The 20129-nt window shown below is 39.2% G+C and overlaps 1 protein-coding gene across 2 annotated transcripts in view; it reads right to left on the reverse strand.

Moving 5' to 3' along the window:
- Positions 1-20129, reverse strand: part of adka (adenosine kinase a) — a 148780-nt gene that overhangs the window by 20336 nt on the left and 108315 nt on the right. For both annotated transcript variants that reach the window (XM_079634952.1, XM_079634953.1), the window contains exons 7-8: positions 16788-16958; positions 4814-4849 (exon numbers count right to left, since the gene is read on the reverse strand). In XM_079634952.1, the coding sequence (XP_079491078.1) occupies positions 4814-4849; positions 16788-16958 (207 nt within the window). The remainder of the gene's footprint in view (positions 1-4813; positions 4850-16787; positions 16959-20129) is intronic.

Below are 20129 nucleotides of genomic sequence, written 5' to 3' on the forward strand. Positions count from 1 at the left end.
GAGACCCAGAGGGGGGTGGGAATGTACAGGCACCTATGGAGTCATATATACATATGGAGCTCTATTAAACTGCGCAGATTAAATGTCTGACTTGCTTGAATACCATTACTCATTTATAATTTACTCTCTCTCTTTGGCCTTGAACAATGCAAATAAGAAATGCAAACTCTGTGTCAAACCAGCTATTTTTTTTACTCCTTGAAGAGCGAAGAGGTGTTTCATTTCAGACATAGGGGAGTCTGCACGCATAGAAACTTGCAAGGCACTTGTAAAAGCCGAGACGTCTGTTATATGTATTCAGGATACAGCGATTGCCCATTGAAAAACAGATGTTTAGCTGGAATCTGTGGACCCTGAGCTCTGAATAAAAAGTCCCCAGCAGCCGTTGCCTACTCGGTTTCTTTCTACATATATATCTCGGCTCCGCAACATCTGCGATCACAGTTTGTCTTTAACCCTGCTTGGCATTTCAATTATGATTACAGTGTATGCCTGTGACTTATTAGAATGCAAGGCTTCATTAGCAGAAGTAGAACACCTCTGCAGCTTCATTAGATTAATCATTCACTTCTAAAGAGTCATTTAATTTTTAGGAGCATGATTTTGGGGGGAGAGGAGGGGCGAGTCGGATAAGGAAGAGTTCGGAGAGAGAAAGTGAGTGAGGAATTGGGAGGTGTGGGGTATAAATTAGCCTTCCCATCTCACTCTCAGACACTTATCTCTGCATAGCTATCTGCTGGTGTGAATACATATATGCCTGAGGGACCGAGAGGGACCGAACGCCTGTTCGCTTTGATCTGAATATCAACTGTCAGAGCTATTCTCATAATTAACCCATCAAGACACATCACAACTGGATCCTTCAGTCCAGACAGAGAAAGGCAAGAGCCCTTGTGGGAATAAAGAGGCTTTCTGAGCGCATCTCTCCTGCAGACAGGTGCTGCGGTTGGGGGGCAGAGGGCTGCAGAGACTGTTAGGAGCAGCTGCCGTGGGATGTGCGCTCCCATGTTGCCGTTTCCCCCACTGGCACTAACTTGCTCCAGCTAAATTTCATAGGGGGCTTTTAATCACTTCCCCAAACACAGCCTCTAATCACCACTAAAAGGTTGATCGTTCCCAAGGAGGAGAGAAGGGAGAGGCGTTGTGGGAGTCTACAGAGGTGCTAATGAAGAGGTTAATACTGTGATGCTGGATTCCAGGGCTTGTTGAAGGCAATTTGTAACTGAGACTGAATGTAAAAAGTGAGAAAAGTCGAGGAGTGTCGGTCGGCTGTGTCAACACTAGGTTTCTTTATTCTTTATTGTCTGAATAGATCACTCAAAAATGAAACTTCTGCCATAATTTACTCACCTTCATATTATTTCAATATTGCTGCTCAAGATGGAGACCTTTATTACATATATATTAAATATTATATATAGAATTACAATTTTTGGTAAGATGATATGTTCATGAAGTACAATTAAACAAAGTTACCAAAAATGACCAAATAAATACCAAGATGTGTATCAAAAAAGTTACATGACTTCAACCTCAGCAAAGTCATATGATTGAATACTTCGCTAACAAACATGACTTGCTAGCCGTTTGTATGAATTTTGAAAGGTTTTTAAGTAATTCACAACTTTTATTTTTATTTTGCGCCAATATTCCCAGAAGTGATGATTCGGTTCTCCTGAACAACTGTCACTGTTTTTGCAATATTCCGATGATTTTCTTCTGTCTAATTTTTTTTTAAAAAGTCTGTTTTTTGGGGTCAATAATATTTTTGGACTTTTGAACTTTCAATATATGGATAAAAAAAAAAGTCAAAATATATTTTCACATTCTACAACAGAACGAAAATCAATCAGGCTTGGAATGACACGAGAGTGAGTAAATGGTGACAGAATTTTTGAGTGAACTATCCCTTCAATGTAAAAAGAATACACAGTTTCTTGCTTAGGTCTCAGCCATACATTAGCATATTCATGCCATTGACTGCTTGCTACTCAATAACTGAATTTGATCAGAGGGGTGTGTAATGAAGGTTTTAAGCGTAAAAAACATAATAAGCACAAGCTTAATTAAGCTTAACCATAATATCTCTCTATTCAATGGAAGCTATCAGTTCATGAAAGCCATAATGTAGCTGTCAGTGATTATCATAAGAGATGTTCTTCTTTAATAATGATGAAAGCAGGCGAAAAAAACCCCCTGCTTTATTAGGGTGTCCAATTCTGTGTCCATATTAAAGCTAATAAAACAGCTCCTTCATTGTAATCTGCAGGAGGAACAGCAGCCAATAGAACATCAATTACCCTGCGGCAGATTCAACATCTAAGGGTATTTAAGTAAAACAGATGAGGATCGGATCACACTGTGAGCCAGATCTAATGCCGGCTCAATACAGAGAAAATAACACACTCTTATCTACCTTCTTGAGATGTAAATTGATTTATTAACAAGGCATCTCTTTGAAGCAAGGGGAATGGATTGATGCTAAGCAGACGTGTTTGATTTTCACTTTAATAAAGCCTGTATATTTTCACAAGATGTAGAGCTGTATTGTAAAAACACTCTTCTTTCACACTTCTGAATGTTGCCACATTGTTTAAGGCGTGAGAAAAATATTATCTTTACTAAGGTACAGCATGTCTAGCAGCGTCTGCTCCGGAGTTATTCAGATAATCACAGAGCTTATTGGAAGTTTGTATTGCTTCCTAGGAAAGCTACAAGATTCAGAGTGCCTACAACCACAATAATGCATATCAATAACTTGGTTTCCATCCACGTACTTTATGCAAATTTTGGGATATTGCATTACAATTCTGTGTGGAAATATAAATATAAGAATCTTAATACAATAAAATATAAAATGGATTTGTAAAATTGCAGTGGGTCGGTAACCTATGGCAATGTTGGCACACTGAGGGATAATTTCTGACACGTGACAATAGCTATAGAGGTGCATGTATTTAATTTAAATATAGTCCCTCTAATTTGCATACGGACATACATTTTGAGGTAATCAACCCTCTTAGTCGGTCTGTTTTAAGTTAGTAGCTATAAAATGCCATTAAAGTGTAAGATTTTAACCACATTGAAAACATTTACTGAAATTGTGTCCATTCAAAATTAATCAATTTGTTATAAAATTAATTGTAATACATAAAATATTATATTTAAAATGTCATAAATAATTTGCTTAAAAATGTTGCTGCTGATCGCCAGCAAACATGAAGCGTTTTGTCTGCATTTGTAGTGTTTTAAAGTAAGTGATTGATAAAATAAAAGTGCCACAGTGGCTACAGCTTTCATTTCTATTTTGCACCAATTTCTCCGGAAGTGATGATTTCATTCAACACATCGAAATGCTGCTTTGAGTGGGGTACGAAGATTTTTTGCTGATAAACAGAGCGGGGGAGAGCATGTATCCGATGTTGCGAACCACACAAACTTAGAATCAGTCAGCAGACAAGCAGATGTGGAAAGTCAGCTGATGTGCGGAGGCGTGTATGAATAATATTGAAAAATGCCACCATCAAAAAAAAAAAAAAAAAAAACGATGACATGCTTCTCTGCACGTTTGGGGCCTGAAACTTCTCGATTTCTCTCCATTCAGTCACTAAATGCTAACATTTCAATTGCCATACTCTGTTGAGATGTTTATTTCTGAAGCAAAATCAGGGTAAAGACTCGTATGTCAAAGATTCCCTTTTCTCTGAGCCCTAAATCAACATGACGTGTGTGAAATCAGTGAAGAGGTACTCACAGTGTGTGACAGTGCTTGCCATTTATATATTTACTCTGTGCGATGCAAGCTCTCGCCCCCTCCTCTATCTCCCTGGCTCACGAACTGCTCCTCCTCTCTCTCGCCCATGCACACTATCTATCTCTCCCTCCCTCCCTCTCTCTCTCTCTCTCTCTCTCTCTCTAACTTACTCTGCTGCCAGAATCTGCTTTGCATTCCAGTCACGTCGATCGCACCTTGAGTGATCCTGGAAGACAATTATTCATACTGAGACGAAACACATTCAGGCGGATAGCACTGCATTTGAAAAAAGATAAGCCACTTCAATTATTTAAGCATGCTGTTCCTAAACTCACATTTACTTTGCTTATGAATTCACATTTACCCCCCCGCCCCCCTCATGTACACTTTTGAATATGAGACGAGAAACACTACTATTACATTTGCATTTCCCTGCTATTCAGAGAGATAACTCGTATTGTTTTGACGTGTTATGTACAAACAAGGCCAATCAGTGTTTCCACATTCTGAGACTAGAGGGGAAGGTGATCCAGTATTTATGAGCGGATGCAGCGCGGTATAATTGAGCGTAATGCCGTGCCGGATCCTCACACGGTCTAATGAAGCTAACAAGGTGGGTTCCTCGACAAAGGCACCTGCTAGCCCTGCCCAGAACACCGACAGAATTGAAAGCAGCCCCTAAGGATTTCTTTCTCTCCTCCCAAGAGCATTCTCAAAATTCAATAAATAACATCTGTAGGCGATGTTGGGTGCAGACCTGGGAGGAATGCGTCATAACAGAAAAGGAGGGGGACGAGAGAGAGAGAAAGAGGAGAAGAGAATGTGTGAGAGTAGGGGAGAAAATGTGTTTGTGTGTGTGTGAGAAAGAGAGAGAGTGTGTGAGCCGGAGTGCTGGCTGAACAAAGAAACCATGACGACTGCCAGGTTGCTATGGCGACCACTGCAAGGGGGCCAAGAGAGTATAATAGCACATCAATCACTGTCCGAAAAAGAACTTCATTATCAGCTGAAAAATAATCCTTTAGGATCTGTTTAGTGTGTGATCCTCCATCCACTCACCTCAAAGCCTTGTTCTCGCGCAAACACGGCGGCCTCCTGCAAAACAAAGCACACATGCAGCCTTAATTAATGGGAGCTTAGTGTAGCAATGATATTATTTCATTTAGGGCACATTTCAAAGCTCTGCGTTAGGCTATGAAGAACAGGACATATATCATATATCACTTTCAGTTCTTCTTCCAAAAACAAAAATAAATATTTTGACGTGTCACAATATATACATATTATGTGTATCATATTGTGAGTTAGTTGGCGATACCCAGCATTGAGGCTCATTCACACCAAGAACGACAACTAACATCCTTACCAACCCATGATAACATCGTTGAAGTTCAAGTTCATGTCGTTTACCCCTTTGAATCAAGCTTTTTAAAGTCAGATGCATTATGATTGGCTTCATCAATCATGAGCTGGAAAGAATCATTCTGAAAGCGACTCTCCTACTCTCATAGAATTACCATGAATATTGAAACTTTATAATTATCTTTGGTGTGAAGTGAACAGGCAATTTGTGCACTTTCAAGCAAGACATATCTTCAAACTTGTATCGATGAATAAAACAGCTTTATTTTAGATAATAAAAGGGCTTTGTGAGGGTTAAAATATTCCAATTATGTGTGCTGGGCTTTGCCCTTTGCTCGTCTGAACAACTCTAGGGACCAGATGTGACAACCTCGGCCTTTAGAGGGGAAGAGAGGGTGGAAAGAACCAGTGCTTCATGATGTAAGGGGCCGAGACCACCTGCAATCTGTCTGTCTGTCACAGCCACTGCATAATAGACCCCAAGACATGTACATTAATCTATAATAGACCATCTGACATCAATCAAAACTCTCTAACCTGGCATTTAGCTGTTTGTATTTGGTTCCAGTCTGAAGATTTTCCCTTTTCCGGGACACAGAGCTTCAGCTACACCCATGTTTGTGTTCACTGCACAGAGGTCAAATGCTCCAAGGTTAATCTTTGCGCCATAAAGTTGGGGAAAAACTCCAATCCCCATGGAGATAACCCACTACTAGGTTTCATGACACCAATTACAGCTCAATGATCTGATAATTCAGCCATCCAGCAGCCAAGGTGAGCCACTCTTTTATTAAGAGTGATTAAGCAGCATTATTTCAAGATTAGCTCCAGGAATTAGTTAATGCAACCCCACTGGAAAACTGTAATAGACCCTCTTCACTAGGCAAGACTATGGAAATACTGGACTTATAATAAATCTACACTTTAAAAATTCACTCAATTAGCACAACAGACTAACCAGAACCATAACTAAGTCTTTGTGTGCCATAATTAAAAAGAGGAGAGAGACTAATGTGAAATGACAGGAGCCAATCTGTAAGGAGATTAAAAATGTTAAAGCTGCGATCACACAAGAATCCATTGACTTACAATTATACTTGTACGAATAGACATTTTGCATTATTATTTGGAAACAGATTTCCATTTTCAAACAGATTTCCCAAATATTTCCCCATTTGCTTTGGTCAGTCAGACAGACCTGCTCCCAAACTCAAAGCATAAAGTGCAACAGTCAGGTTACGCAAATAAAAATCCTATTCATTTTCTCCATAGGGGAATTGATTTTTAATGACAACTTATAAACCTTTCAATACGGACCTACTTTGTGCTACGAGGTTGTTAATTGATGGTGTATGTTTTTTTTGTGATCAGCACTCATTTTCTCAACTTATTTTTTAAACAATTGTGTTTAACAGCAGAAATCCTGATGAAAAACGACATGATCAATGATTCTGCAGAGAAATCTCCACCAATGATTTGTGGGATTTTAGTTCTTTTCCCTCATTAAATCCGTTACGTACACAGTCTTGTACCTTTGTATTTTTTTTGCGGTTCAGGTGCAAACGCTCCCTGGTGCTATTTTGCAGTTTTAGAAAACAATTCCGCCACTGACCAGGAAAAGCCTAGTCTAAAGACAGTGGCGCGTTGCGCGTTAGTCATATGCTATTTTAAGGGCACATGCTTGGCCATTATGTAGCGTGTGAACAACGCGCATACACGTTGATTCTCTAATCTAAACATACGCAGCAGTTTTCATTTTTGCAAATCATATATTATTACAGGGAAAAATATTAACACACGAGGGAAATCATTGTTGTGTCCATGAAGATGTGAAAAAAAATAGGCATAAATCTAGCTTACACATTTACCCAAATTATTATACGCCTGTTTAACAGAAGCTAATTTGGGGCTTTCCCCAAAATCCGCCATGGCACAAGCACGTCTGCTCTTAAAGGGAATGTGAGAGGACGCTCTGATTGGTTTATTTCACGTTACACCCAAACCACAACTATGAATAATGAAGGAGCTACTTCAGACCAACCCATTTTAGATTTGCATCGGGCGCAAGAGTCATTTATCCCGCCGGTATAATAGCAACAGCGCCCGGGATCCGCCCACAAAGTAACTTGCGTTTCGCGTTTGATACTTGCATTTCAGATCGTTAAAATAGGGCCCAAAATGATTTGAAGGCACCACAGAGCCACGGTGTTGACGCTATCATGACCAAACCAACAAATTGCTAACTTGTTGCGTCTACTCATTAAAATGGGAAAGTACAGTGTACACTTGATATATTTAAACTTTTATAAAAAGAACCCTTACACTCTGCAGTCATAAAAAATAGATCATGAAAGAAGATGGACAGAGAAGAATAAAGGTGGTACATTGGAGGTGAGGAGTGTCAGGGTGAGTGCACACTGACATCTGGTCTGGGTTAGAAATGTGGCCCTGACAGACCGGGCCGGGGAGCTTGCGAGGGCTAACCTCACTGGTTATTTACTTTCATCCCCATCCTGTGCGGTTATCCATGTTGTGAAGAAGCTCAAAGCAGAAAATGAAGAGAGTATTTCTCTTTTTGAACTGGGCCAGGGGGTTAGCCATGCCAGCTGCAAGTGGAAGGGGTCTAAAGGAGACAGTTCAACAAAATGCACAGCCTGAAAGATGGGCCGTGCTATGAAATCATCAGCTAGCTGAAGGACAGAAGAAAAATAAATAAATAGCAGCAACAACACTGAAAAAGAGAACCAACTTGACCACACGTCATAAGATGTTTTTCTAACATTGTTTTTTGGAGCTGGTGACAAACACTGGTGAACCAGTGGCGTACCAGACAGAAAGAAAAACAAAGTCGCAACTGTTAGTTACTGATGAGGCCAATCACAGTGCAATTTCATTATGTTGTCTCAAACGTCCCACGTATTCCTGCATGAGTCAGGACTGTATGGTCTGTGACTGTACCAGGGGCAGTGCTGTCTGAGGGGGCGGGCAGAGTATTATTGATACAGTAATCTGGGCAGGGGAAGGGGAAGATTAGACAGAAGAAAGCCAGCACTGCTGAGGTGTTAAAGGTACTCCCATGAGAATGCAGCAGGCCAACTGGAGCGTGACGCGCAACCGACAACAAACCAAAAGAGAGAGACAGACAGAGAGACGAATGGGACAGAGAAAGAGAGAAGCTGAGAGAGAGTGACAAACAAGCTACAGAAGACAGGCCCTTTCGGTGGAAATTTATCTAAAGCCACTAATCCTATACTTACCACCACCAGATGCAATTACTGCTAAAGAGCTGGGAGTAAGCGAAGCCTGTCCTAGACACCACTTTCATTACCGATGACATGTCGCCCAGATATAGCCGCAAACAAAGCTTAAAATTACATCAGGAAATGACTGATAGGCAACGAACGACAAAGGCGTATATATATATCTCTACTGGTTTGACCAGGCCTGCAAAAAACAACTTATTAATTGAGTACAGCACTCTGTATCACAATCACACTTGGGTTTATGATGCTTCGTTTTAGATACCACAGAGATCTGAGAGGTTGAGAAATGCTACGGGAGTGTTCTGTAATTTGCGCTCGAGATGTGTTCTGGTTTGCTGGACGTGACCGTGTGTTGATGCTGTTTAGAGCGTGCGGGATGATGGATGTTGATGTGGCTGCAGATGGCGGGTGTCCAGGTGGACTGCAGACTGCAGAGGCAGTGCGGGAGGGTGGGGATGGGGAGGTGGACCGGGCTTGCTTTTCCTGTGGTTCACCTCCGCTAACAATCCAGAGGGTACATCATAAAAAAAAAACACACACTGCAGCCATAATAACATCCCATCTGGCCCATTCAGTGCCCTCCCCCGAAATAAAGTATTTTGGCATTTAAACCACAATTAAAAATGTACAAATGTCTTTAAGTTTACTGTGTAACAAAATATCAGACCAATCTGCATTTCTTTAAAAAAAAAAAAAAAATCAAAATACATATTTTTTTTTTTTGATGTAATACAATAACATTCAGACATTTGTAAGGGTCCAAATATGATTTGGGGCCGCTGTACTGTATATGGGTAGAAAGGAGAGTGTTAGAATTACCGTATTATTATTATTTTAACATGCTGTCATTTTAGGATGTTAATTTAACTTTCTTCTTTCTGGCAGACTGAGTGGAGAGCTTAAAAAGGTGTCTCCTCTTCTTGATCTGCTTTCCGCCTTTTGATTCAGCTTGCAAGCTGAGAAAGATCTGCCTGAGCTCTCTGCTGAGCACTTCAAACATGTCTCTGTTAAACAATGCATGAGAAGCAATCACTAGCTGTAATGATATCATTACCAGAATCATGAGTGCTGACTGCCGTCTCTCCTGGCCTGTACGCATGGTCTGTTAAAGAGGTGGAGAAACAACAACAACAACAAAAAAAGAAAACACCCCCGCCCAGGGCACAAGACATGTCCCTCAATGACTGCCTTATTAACGCGATCCAAGTACAGTACGTTCCGATCACTTTCAAAGACTGCCATTGTCTGTGCTTCATTGCAGGAATGCAAGTTAGCATGTAAACAAGGTTGTGGGACTCTGACAGTAGCGCAAGCTCTTGCATGATTAATACAGGCTAACAGTAAATATAGAGGCCGTACACACACACATTCATCAGCAGGGCCACGGAGTTACAGACTGGTCTGACACACACAAATACAGATGAAGAATGACGTGCTGCTTCAGATGAGTCAACAGTGCATGTTCAATGCAGTCATCCTTGAGGGAACATCCACAAACTGGACAACAAAACCTACCGGAGGAGCTAAAACGGCTCAAAAAACAACATTTTGTGCTAAATTCTGACAAGTTATATCATAAATCATTGCTGTTCTTACATCATGACTATTACCTCAAGGGACAGTTCACCCAAAAAATCCCTTTAATACTTAGTCATGGAAAAGCAAGGAACTTCCTTTTCTTTTGGTGAAACTCTTGACAATGTACACTTTTTTTGGTCATGGTTTACTTCTACAAGCTTTCAAAAGGAGTAAAAACTTAAATTAGAAAAATAAAAATGTATCTGCCAACTGATGGCCAATTTGATATTATTGCCATTAGCTGATTAACAGACGTAAATCTATTCAAAATCTACCAACAGACTTTTCAAAGGATAATAAAAAAAGTGAATTATTATAATTATTATACCATGTACTGGCCACCTTGCTCTTTTATTTATTTTCTATTTACTTTTGATTTCTTTAAAGCAATAAGCCATGAGTGGCCATCAATTACAGTGATTTTACCATGGTTAAGCTGGTAACATAAAGCACATCTAGAACCCCTTAAGCCATGAAAAGGGGATATTTTTTATATATTTAATATTTCTAAATTATTATTATTATTGTAATATAGTTTATACGCAGTAGGCCATTTATCATTGTAGAGCCTTGTATAATGGTGTCAGTTGAATTAAACGGTGTGTGATAATTGTATAGTCACTAATGAGAGGTACTTCACAGCAGACAACATAACTACTCCATGAAGGAGAGAATCAATATGAAACATGCATGCACAGATGTGTGTGTGTGTGTGTGTGTGTGTGTGAGAGAGAGTCACTGTGTGTGGCAGAAATGACCGTGAAACCCTTCTGTTAACCAAAATGACTGATGTGTGGGGCGTCAGAGCAGGCTGGTGTTAAACTTTCCCAAATCATCCTGGCAACAACCAGCTGACATCCTACACTCAACTCCACAGTGACAGAAATACACTGAGCTCGGTGGCAGCTATTGATCGGCCCTCAACACAATACCGTCTCTTCCATCCATCATCACTCTGCGTCTCTAAAGAGAGCCAGGCGCCTCTGCTGCTGTATCTATTAAAGTCAGTGCCAGCCCGGGTTCACTCTCACCCTCAAATCTGTGTTATGGAACTCCCCATCAAGCTGAAAATGGCCTCTGTGGCTCAATGTGAGGGATATTCTGGGGAAAGCCTCCTGAGTCCTCCGATTATAGTTGTTAGCTGAACTTCCCTATTGTGACCCAATCTGATCCAGCAGTGACACATTCAAGCCCACAACTATCATCCCTGAGATATAAAAATGGACTAGAGTGGACTATAAATCTATAGAAGTATGTGTTTCTGTAAAGAGCACACAAAACAGTAATTTATGGGGTTTTTGATGTATATATTTTTTAAAATGCAATGAAAATTATAAAAATGTATATGATAAAATAATATTATTTATTACTACAATAATAATTCTATTACTACAACAACTACAAGAACAATACATCTCTGTGTTCGGATGAACACAATGTATTGAGGCTGCCGCGTCGCTGTGGATACTGTAACGTTACTGTCATCAGCAATCTCAGAGTATACTTTTTGAAAGTGTCAACATTAGAATTTTCATCGGAAAATGTCATCTGAACAAGTAAGTAACATTCACTTTTGTTCTGACCAAATTCGGGGGGTGGGGGGAAGCATTGCAGTAGCTATATCATGCTGATTAAATCTAACGATTGCTTATATCACGTCAAAACGTGAAAAATATATATTTTTTAAGTCTTTGGGTTTTACAACTGGTGAATCTCCAGTTGTCACTGGTGATTGTCGCTTTAAACTTTCGGGATCCGCCATACCAAGTGCTAAGCTAAATCTCCACCTCCCTCATCCACACACGCTAGCCGGGGACTCCTTCTCTATGTGTACAGAAGTGACGCAATGACGCAAAGACATGCTCGAAATTCCCGCGGAAATCCACCAGTACCACTGGAATTAAAATCATTATTACAAGCTTACCGTTTTGAATCGAGGTAAGGCGAGCAGATCGTTTTGAACACTGGCTGGTTACGTTTTTTTTCAAAAATGTCTTTTTTGATATTTTTAAACCCAAAAAAGTGCCGGACTGCAGCTTTAAACATACACTACAGTTTGTAATAATAATAATAAAACCATAATCATCAACAAACAATCTGCGTCCAAGTGATATAGCTAATTCTTTTAATTGTTTTTTTTAAATATAAGCTATGCATTTCCATTACCTTTTTGGTTGTTGGTGAATAGTGTGTAAAGAAGTTTAAAAAAATTTTTTTTTTTTGGATTCAGACCAACTCCCCAATTAAGCATCATTAGAAAGCACACGTTTAATACATACATTTGCACAACTGTTCCATGATTTATAAGAATTGATTAACTTCCACAACTTTCTCAGGGCTGGAAAATATGAATAGTAAGATACTAATATTGTATAATAATACCACAAATAGTAGTACAATAATTAAATAATATAAATAAAACAATTAGATGAGTTTTACATTAACATAGGGAACCCTACATGCTTTAAGTATCATCCAAACATAAACATGAACATAAATAAATAAACTTGGGAACCTTGGTTAGTTCTTTTGCTAACGTCTCTTGCTCCCTGAGAGCAAATCACTTGTCCTAACGCTCCTAACTGTCTCCGTCTGTCTCGCAGGTCATTCTATAGGGGTTGAGAGCAGACAGACGGCTTTAATTGAGTGCAGTGAGTGATGCAGTAAAGCACTCGTGTAGAGAGTGTGCATCGCGTGAGTCTCCCTGACAGCATCCAGCTCAAGCACTGTTTTAATTACCTCACCTTGCTTCTCTCTCTCTCCCTGTCCCTCTTTCCTTCTGCTCTGAATTCAGACAGCTGCTTCCAAACTACTTTAAAACATTTTTTTGCAAACCATGTAAAACATCACCAAATGTCTCAGGAAGACATCTAAGCATCTCAGAGGGGGCCTGCCACGGCTCAGAGCTCTGGAAATATCCGTGTTTGATTGTCTACCGGAGTTTTTAGAACTTGACATCTGTCTCTCAATGTTTGTGAGTGTGTGTGCGTGCAGCTGTCTGAATCAGCTGGGAGATGGGGGGGTCCAATGTCTGGCATATCCCTCATTGCCTCGGGCTTCCTGCATGAACTGTCCGTCACCTACACGCAATCAGTGGAGGAGGACAAACACTCGAGCACAAGAAAGTATTACTGTAGTTATGCAAACACTCACGTATCCTTCCACAAGTCATAATTAGGGCCAGACAGAATTTGGATGTTTTCTGCTCTTTCTGTCCTGGTTATGGCAGTTAGTTGCAGCAGTTTTATTTTTAGTATAAATCACATTAGCCAAATTATGTAATAATATATTTTTTTTTTGGAATTCTGCTGACCTAGCTAATACAACAGTGCAATAAAAAAGTGAATATGTGAGTAACTTACATTTTAGATACAATGTAGGCAATTCAGCCAACGGAAATTAGGGATGCACCGATATAAAATTCTAGATGATGTTACAATTAAATGGGCAGTTATTCAAATTCTATACCATAAAAACTTTTTTTTTTTTTAAGTTAAAAATGAAACACCAATGATGATAATCAATAAAATAAAAAATACACAAACACAACAACTAAAATCAATCATTTAAATGCTACACGTGAATTTAGACACCATTAAAAAAAAAAAAGTATATTTTGAAATTTGTTAAAAATTACATTTAACACTGTCATGGGTAGAAAGAAATATCAATATAACCTATAATGGTTGATACCGTTAATAAACTACATTTATATATTTAGTTTATAAAATAAACTAATATTATCCAATGACTGATATAGTACTGATATATCCTACATCCCTAATGAAAATAATTCCAAATGAAGCCAAAAACAACATGCAAACAAATGACATGAGGAGTGATACAAACAGTGAAACATCCCAGTGCTGTTCGACTGAATAATATTGCTCTTGGAACGCCACTCAGCCAATCAAATTGGAGGACCAGAACTGACTGTTTTATAGTTAACACACCACCACACACAGGGAAACAAGAAAGCTTCTAATGCAAAGTCAAAGATCATTTGTTATGGGGCATGTTAAAAGATTCCAATTTTCTTTTGTGTCTTTAGAGACATGAATAATATTATTCAAAAGACAGCGCTAGGCAGAAGGCCTTTGGGTAGATCCTCACAATAAGTCAACTCTTCCAAGTTCTTGTCTCCCTCCTTCCTTGATTCTCCTTCTCTCTCTCCCATAAGCAGCAGTGGAGCGATTTCAATCATTTCGTAACCTCCCAGCAATCATGGCTTTAACTCCCCTGTTATTTAAAACAATCTGAGCTCTGAGCGCGAGTTAATCACTGCTTATACAACATCAGTCAGGGTTATTCATTCTGTTCCAATTAATCATGCCATTTATCTACATTGTCTGAGCCTTCTGCTCAACAAATTCATCTGTAATGACACAGACAATTCACATTGTTGAATTTTATCATGTATGTGGCAAACGGAGGGCAAATTGTTCGAGATTACGCATGTGTTTGTGTACGCGCCGCTGTGTGCGTCGATTTCGGCAAACATAAATTCAGCGCCATCTGGTTTTGGCTCTTACTGCACGGCTCTCTCACTTAATTAACTGGAGGCCATTACATTTCCTGAAATGTTTCACGTTCTCTGGTTCATGTCATGCAGGCAGGCAGGAGGGGAGCAGGGAAGGACTCAATTAGACCAACGCCGTTCCCTGGATATTACACACTCAGTGTGTGCCAGTTAAGGGGGCGTGAGGCTGTTGCAGGGCCTGGACGTCTCTCGCTGCGCCTACCCTGTCAGCACAGATAAAGGCCTGCCTGTCTGTGTTAGATCCCGCCCACACACACGCATTCAGACAAGCTCCAGCTGCCAAAACACTTCATACCAACCAACAGAGAGCTAAGCATACATAAAGACTAACACGCATTAATACCGCCCAACAAAGATCGCAGCTACTCGCCACATATACACTATTTAATTAGCCTGAGAAAAAGCAAAACTGTGGCTGTTAGTTTAAGAGGAACTACAGCAGCTCTATTAATAGTTTGGGTAAAGAGAATCTGAATCTGACCAGCATCAGTATATAAGGGGCATTGAGGATATAGAACATGCAACACTAGAAATTGGTCAAGATTTTTTATATCCTGGTAGACATATTTATGCTGCCATCAGTGGGCACTGGGCAGGACCGCTTATGTAATTTAAACATGACAGCAGCAGAGAAACATGAAAATGCAATGCTACACATGTCTAAAAATTAGAAACTTAAGTTATGTTTGCAGTGTAATGTTAAAACTTTGTGCGTTAATATATATTCAACTAGTGTGTGTGTACAGTATATTGGCTATTCTGAATGTGATTAATTCAATCAGAATACAGAAATGTGCAACATGAATATATTTTGCGCATTTTTAATTCAGCGAGTGGTACAGAGTTTCTTTTTGTCTCTTTAATTGTCATTAAGTGCTACATAACCTGAGGCTGTATTGTTATTATTTTATCTTTGTGTCAATCAAGTTCAGAATAAAGACAACTACTCAATTAAGAAAGTACCTTTTGTACACTACAATTTGTTTAAGTCAGATTTTTATTTTACTTTATTTATATTAAAAAGCAATAAAATTGAGAAATATTATTACAAATAAATTAAATGTTTTCTATTGATTTTTCTGTGGAAGGTTCAGGACCAAAAAATGTCCATTCAATCGTTGGATTTGGTCCGAATTTCCATACCTCCGCGCACCCTGCTTGCATAGAAATCACACTTCATCAGCACGTTCCATGAGGCTATGCAGAGTTGTAGACAGACAATCACTGAGCGTGAGCGCTGCAAACAAACTGCAGCCACCTTTTAGTTATTTCTGAACCAAAACAACAAGCTTATGCTGTGTTCACGCCATGTCATAATACCGTAATTACGAATCTCCTCAGACTCTGATTTATGCGTTTCTATGGCAACACTATCAACAGATAAATGAATCTGCAGCAGTCAGATGGTTCAAGTCAGAGCTCGCCAAGTTGTTTACGTTCATTATTATTGTAATGTTATGTGCTTCGAAACCTGAGCTAATTTAACACCCTTTCTCTCGTGACGCTGTGCAGACTTTGCTCTGACTGTGCTGGGATCATGTGTTTTGGAGGAGGCGTAAAGGGAGGTTAGGATCTTAAGCTTTCAAAGGTCTTACTATTTTTAGCTTTTCCAAAATTGCCTACCCTAGATTTAATGCTAAAAACAAATATATAAAAAAAACATCTGTGCAAAAAACAAAACAAACAAACAAAAAAACACTATATCAAGCTATATATACCAATACCTTTATCGTGAAATAAAATTATTCACACCACCAGTCTTTGTTCATATCACCCATCCCCTACCCTTAAGATATTCAGAAATAGAGCTTTAACTTGACAGGTCTGATTCTCAGCACAAGTCAAACACCTTAAACCCACACTGCCAGTCTGTAACATGTACCAACCACTCGTATAGAATAGAGTGTGGATCTGAGACCACGATGACTCAGAACATTAGTCTCAAACGCTGAGGCAAGAGGCTGTTTACGGCCAGTCAGCAGGCTATCTGAGTGGTGTTACTCTCACAATGAGTACAGTCAGTGCTGGATGAAAATGCATTTGAGGTGAGATGACTATTCTACATGTATGATAAAACCCCCCCCCACAAAAAAACACTTGAGTTACTTGTCCATTCAAGCCTATGTGCAATCTCTCATCTGACCGGTCTCAGAGAACTGACCATATCAAGCACACAGCAAGAACTGTACAATAGATAAGTGTTACATGATGACAGGGGCTCATGGGAAGAAACTTCCTTCTTTTATATATACTTCCATGCCATGCGAGTCCACATACTGTACACACTCACCGTCTCGTTGCCAAAAAGGATGTCCACATAGGGCATAACCTTCATTAGGGCCTCCTTGAAGAACTCACAGATGAATGGAGCCGACAGATTCAAGCAGAAGATCTTGTTGTTTTCAGAAGCGTGTTTGGCTACCTTCAGGATCGACTCCAAGGACACAGTCAGGAAGAACCCCTTCAGAATAAGACAAAAATGATAGTCAAAACTTGTGCAGTTTTTGAGATTAGGGCATCTCAGATGGTTTACCACTTGGTTTGAGTTTAATTTCTTAACATTAGGAACATACAACAAAAATAATTAACCACATATGATAGCAGGCTTGACATGGAGCTTCTATATAAGTAAATCTCAGCATTACAACACAACAGAAAGAAAAAGAAAAATGCATGTTCCTCCTGCAAGTGGAGTAAACAAGGCTAAGCTTGATATAATGGAGAGTATGATGAGGCACAAATAGGATTAAGGTTTTAGGAGATGAGAATGAATGATGGCAAATGGAGTCCATAATTGCGCTGGCGCTTCCATCAGAGAGCAAGTAGAGTTCAAAGTGACAACCCAATACAACAAAGGGCACCTTGGCCCACCTCCTCATACAGGAACAACTGCAAGGTCACACGGCTCTCGGAGAAGCACTTACACATCTTGTTTATGCCTATGCTGAGGGCTCTCTCAGAGCAAACGTAACAAATATACATACAGCACTTAAAAAAAAAAATGTTTTTTTAAACAAACAAGTAATTTGGTTAAAAAGTCATTAAAGGCCTTTTATTTATATTTTACAAATAAAATAAAAGGTACTGTAGTTGTACCCTTGTGTAGAGATCAGATGATAAGACTAAGATTCTTTGAGATATATACCATACAGTGGCGTAACTGTTTTAAAAAGTGTGTTTGGGGGGGGGGAACGCAATGCTATATCAGATATGTACAATAACAATTGTAGAAAAAAAAGCAATATGATGTCCACAAATCAGTTTCAATAGTACATTAAGTTGAATGTGTCGATATACTGTAGAACACATTTTAAGTAATAGTTTCATTCTTACATCTACTATAATGCAATGTATTGTTAGTCCCAGGTTTCTTCACGTTAGTGAATAAATACATGGACCCGCAATCAGTATTCGTATTCCGTAATGGTCTGGTGGTAGAACTTTTGTTAAGTGTGTGAGAGGTTACGGATTCTAATCCGCCCATGTAGTTTATTTTTCCTCCTTAAAATCAAAGATGTTAATCAATGATTGTATATCAAGAGCAGGGACACCAGGGTGGGAAATTAACTTTTTTGTCCACCAGCCACAGTGGCTGGTGGATGCCCAATTTTACCAGCCACTTATATTTTTTACCAGCCACTTTTTCCGGAATTCAAATTGCAAGAAAGAAATTGCTTTAATACGTTTTTTATTTATTTCAGGGTGCCCCCAGGATCCTCCAGCTTAAATTCAAGGCTTTTTAAGACCTTTTTAATACCATTTCAAATTAAATTCAATGTCAACTTCGTACCCATTCCAACATAAGTATGAGGGGAAAATATCAAATCTGTATAAATTTTAAACCCTGTAAAATAATTATGTAGGCTACTATGTAGGCTACTTGAATTAAATAAAACATTTTATTTAAATGATCAGTCATATTTAATACATACGCAACAGCGTTGTAGTCCGCTTGGTGTGTGTAGGCCAGTGTTCATTTTGGCAACCATTTTTGATTCAGTCTTAGTCTTCATCTTCAGACGAAAATGCTTATGAATGCAAACTTTTAGTCATTACTTTTAGTAAACTGCAGTTACTTTAGGTAGCTATTTTATATGTAGTCTTTAGACAGAAAATGTCATAATTATTCTCTCTAGGCCATTAAATTAAGCTTATGAGAAATTATTTACATTGCACTCTTTAGCAGTAGCACTTGTGCAATTCTACATATCCCTTTTCCTAAGTTCCTCTCTTCCACTTAGACTGCAGTCACACCTTTTCCATTAAGGGACAATATTCGCCCCCTTTAATAAATTTTTTCATTTAATTTTTAACCTTTATAATACCTTTTAAAAAGAAATAATGCTTTAAATAAAACAATGTTCAATAAATATGCAATGTTAAAAAACGTTTTTAATATTAATAAAAATATTATATTAAAATAGCCAGTAGGTGGCGGCCGGTCATCGAGTCATTCATTCATTGAATCTCACGATTCGTTCAAAGCCACAGATTTCGTTGCAAAATAGAGCAATAAGCCTGACTACTGTTTTAAATGCAGTACATCACTTAAATGTTACCCTTTTTTTTACTGTTGTATAAAATCAATGTCACATTTGAAATCGTGTGGATATTCGGGAAACATTGCATTCTTGCTCATATAGCCTATGATCAACATTAAAACACTGCTGGATATCAGCCTGCATTTTGATCGCAGATTTAGTCGCACAAACAGCGCAAGCGGCTCGTGACAGAACACAGACCGACTGAATGACACTTTAATTTAAGTAGAAAATCTCAAATAAAGATCGCTGAACTCCAGCTTGTCTGTATTTTCATATCATCCGCGCTTCAGCAGTGTAGAGAGCGCGCGCGCGCATGGTTAAAAATAATTTCCCTTTCTTCTGCACCAGCTCAGCTCAGCTATATATAATGTTATACACTTTTTATTTTATTTTTATTCTCAGCTTAGCTATGTATAAATTATACAGTGTATAACGGTCTCTTCAGCGCCGTGACACGCCGCGCTGAAAACCAATCAAAAGAGTTACTCGACAAAAGTGTATTATTGTTACTTAGCAACCGCATTCTTTGACAAAGGCTGTCCAATCCGTACAATGAAATCACTCGCAGCATGTGTTTATTGGTTACTACTTAATACATTCAATGTTAAGTCAATGTAAAGACGCGTTTATGCGCGTCTGGTGGTCCTGTCCTGGTCCCTCGGTGGATGCTAATTTTTGCGAACTGTATTCGCTTTTGGTGCGAACGCAGCATTATTATAATCCACCCGCCACTGTGGCTGGTATACACGGCAAAGTGACCCGCCACTTTGAAAAAGTACCCGCCCTCGGCGGGTGGCGGGTGCTAATTTCCCACCCTGAGGGACACGTTTGTGTACATTTTGTTTTGTCATTTCACCGGAAAGAACAGAGTCTCTCTGTATCGGCATTAAGCGATACATTGAAGCACTCGTCTGTGTAAAGTCTGTGCACGAGCCAAAAGAGAACATTCGCCACTGATAACATTGGCAACAAACACTCAGCATGAATTCAAAAACAACACATTACAGCGCCAGATCGCCTCTTATTTAAGATAAATTAATGTCAACTGGATATGTGTCTGTTGCATTAGGTATATCCGTGCAGCGAGG

The sequence above is a fragment of the Phoxinus phoxinus genome (genome assembly GCF_949152265.1).
Source record: "Phoxinus phoxinus genome assembly, chromosome: 14".
Taxonomy (NCBI): domain Eukaryota; kingdom Metazoa; phylum Chordata; class Actinopteri; order Cypriniformes; family Leuciscidae; genus Phoxinus; species Phoxinus phoxinus.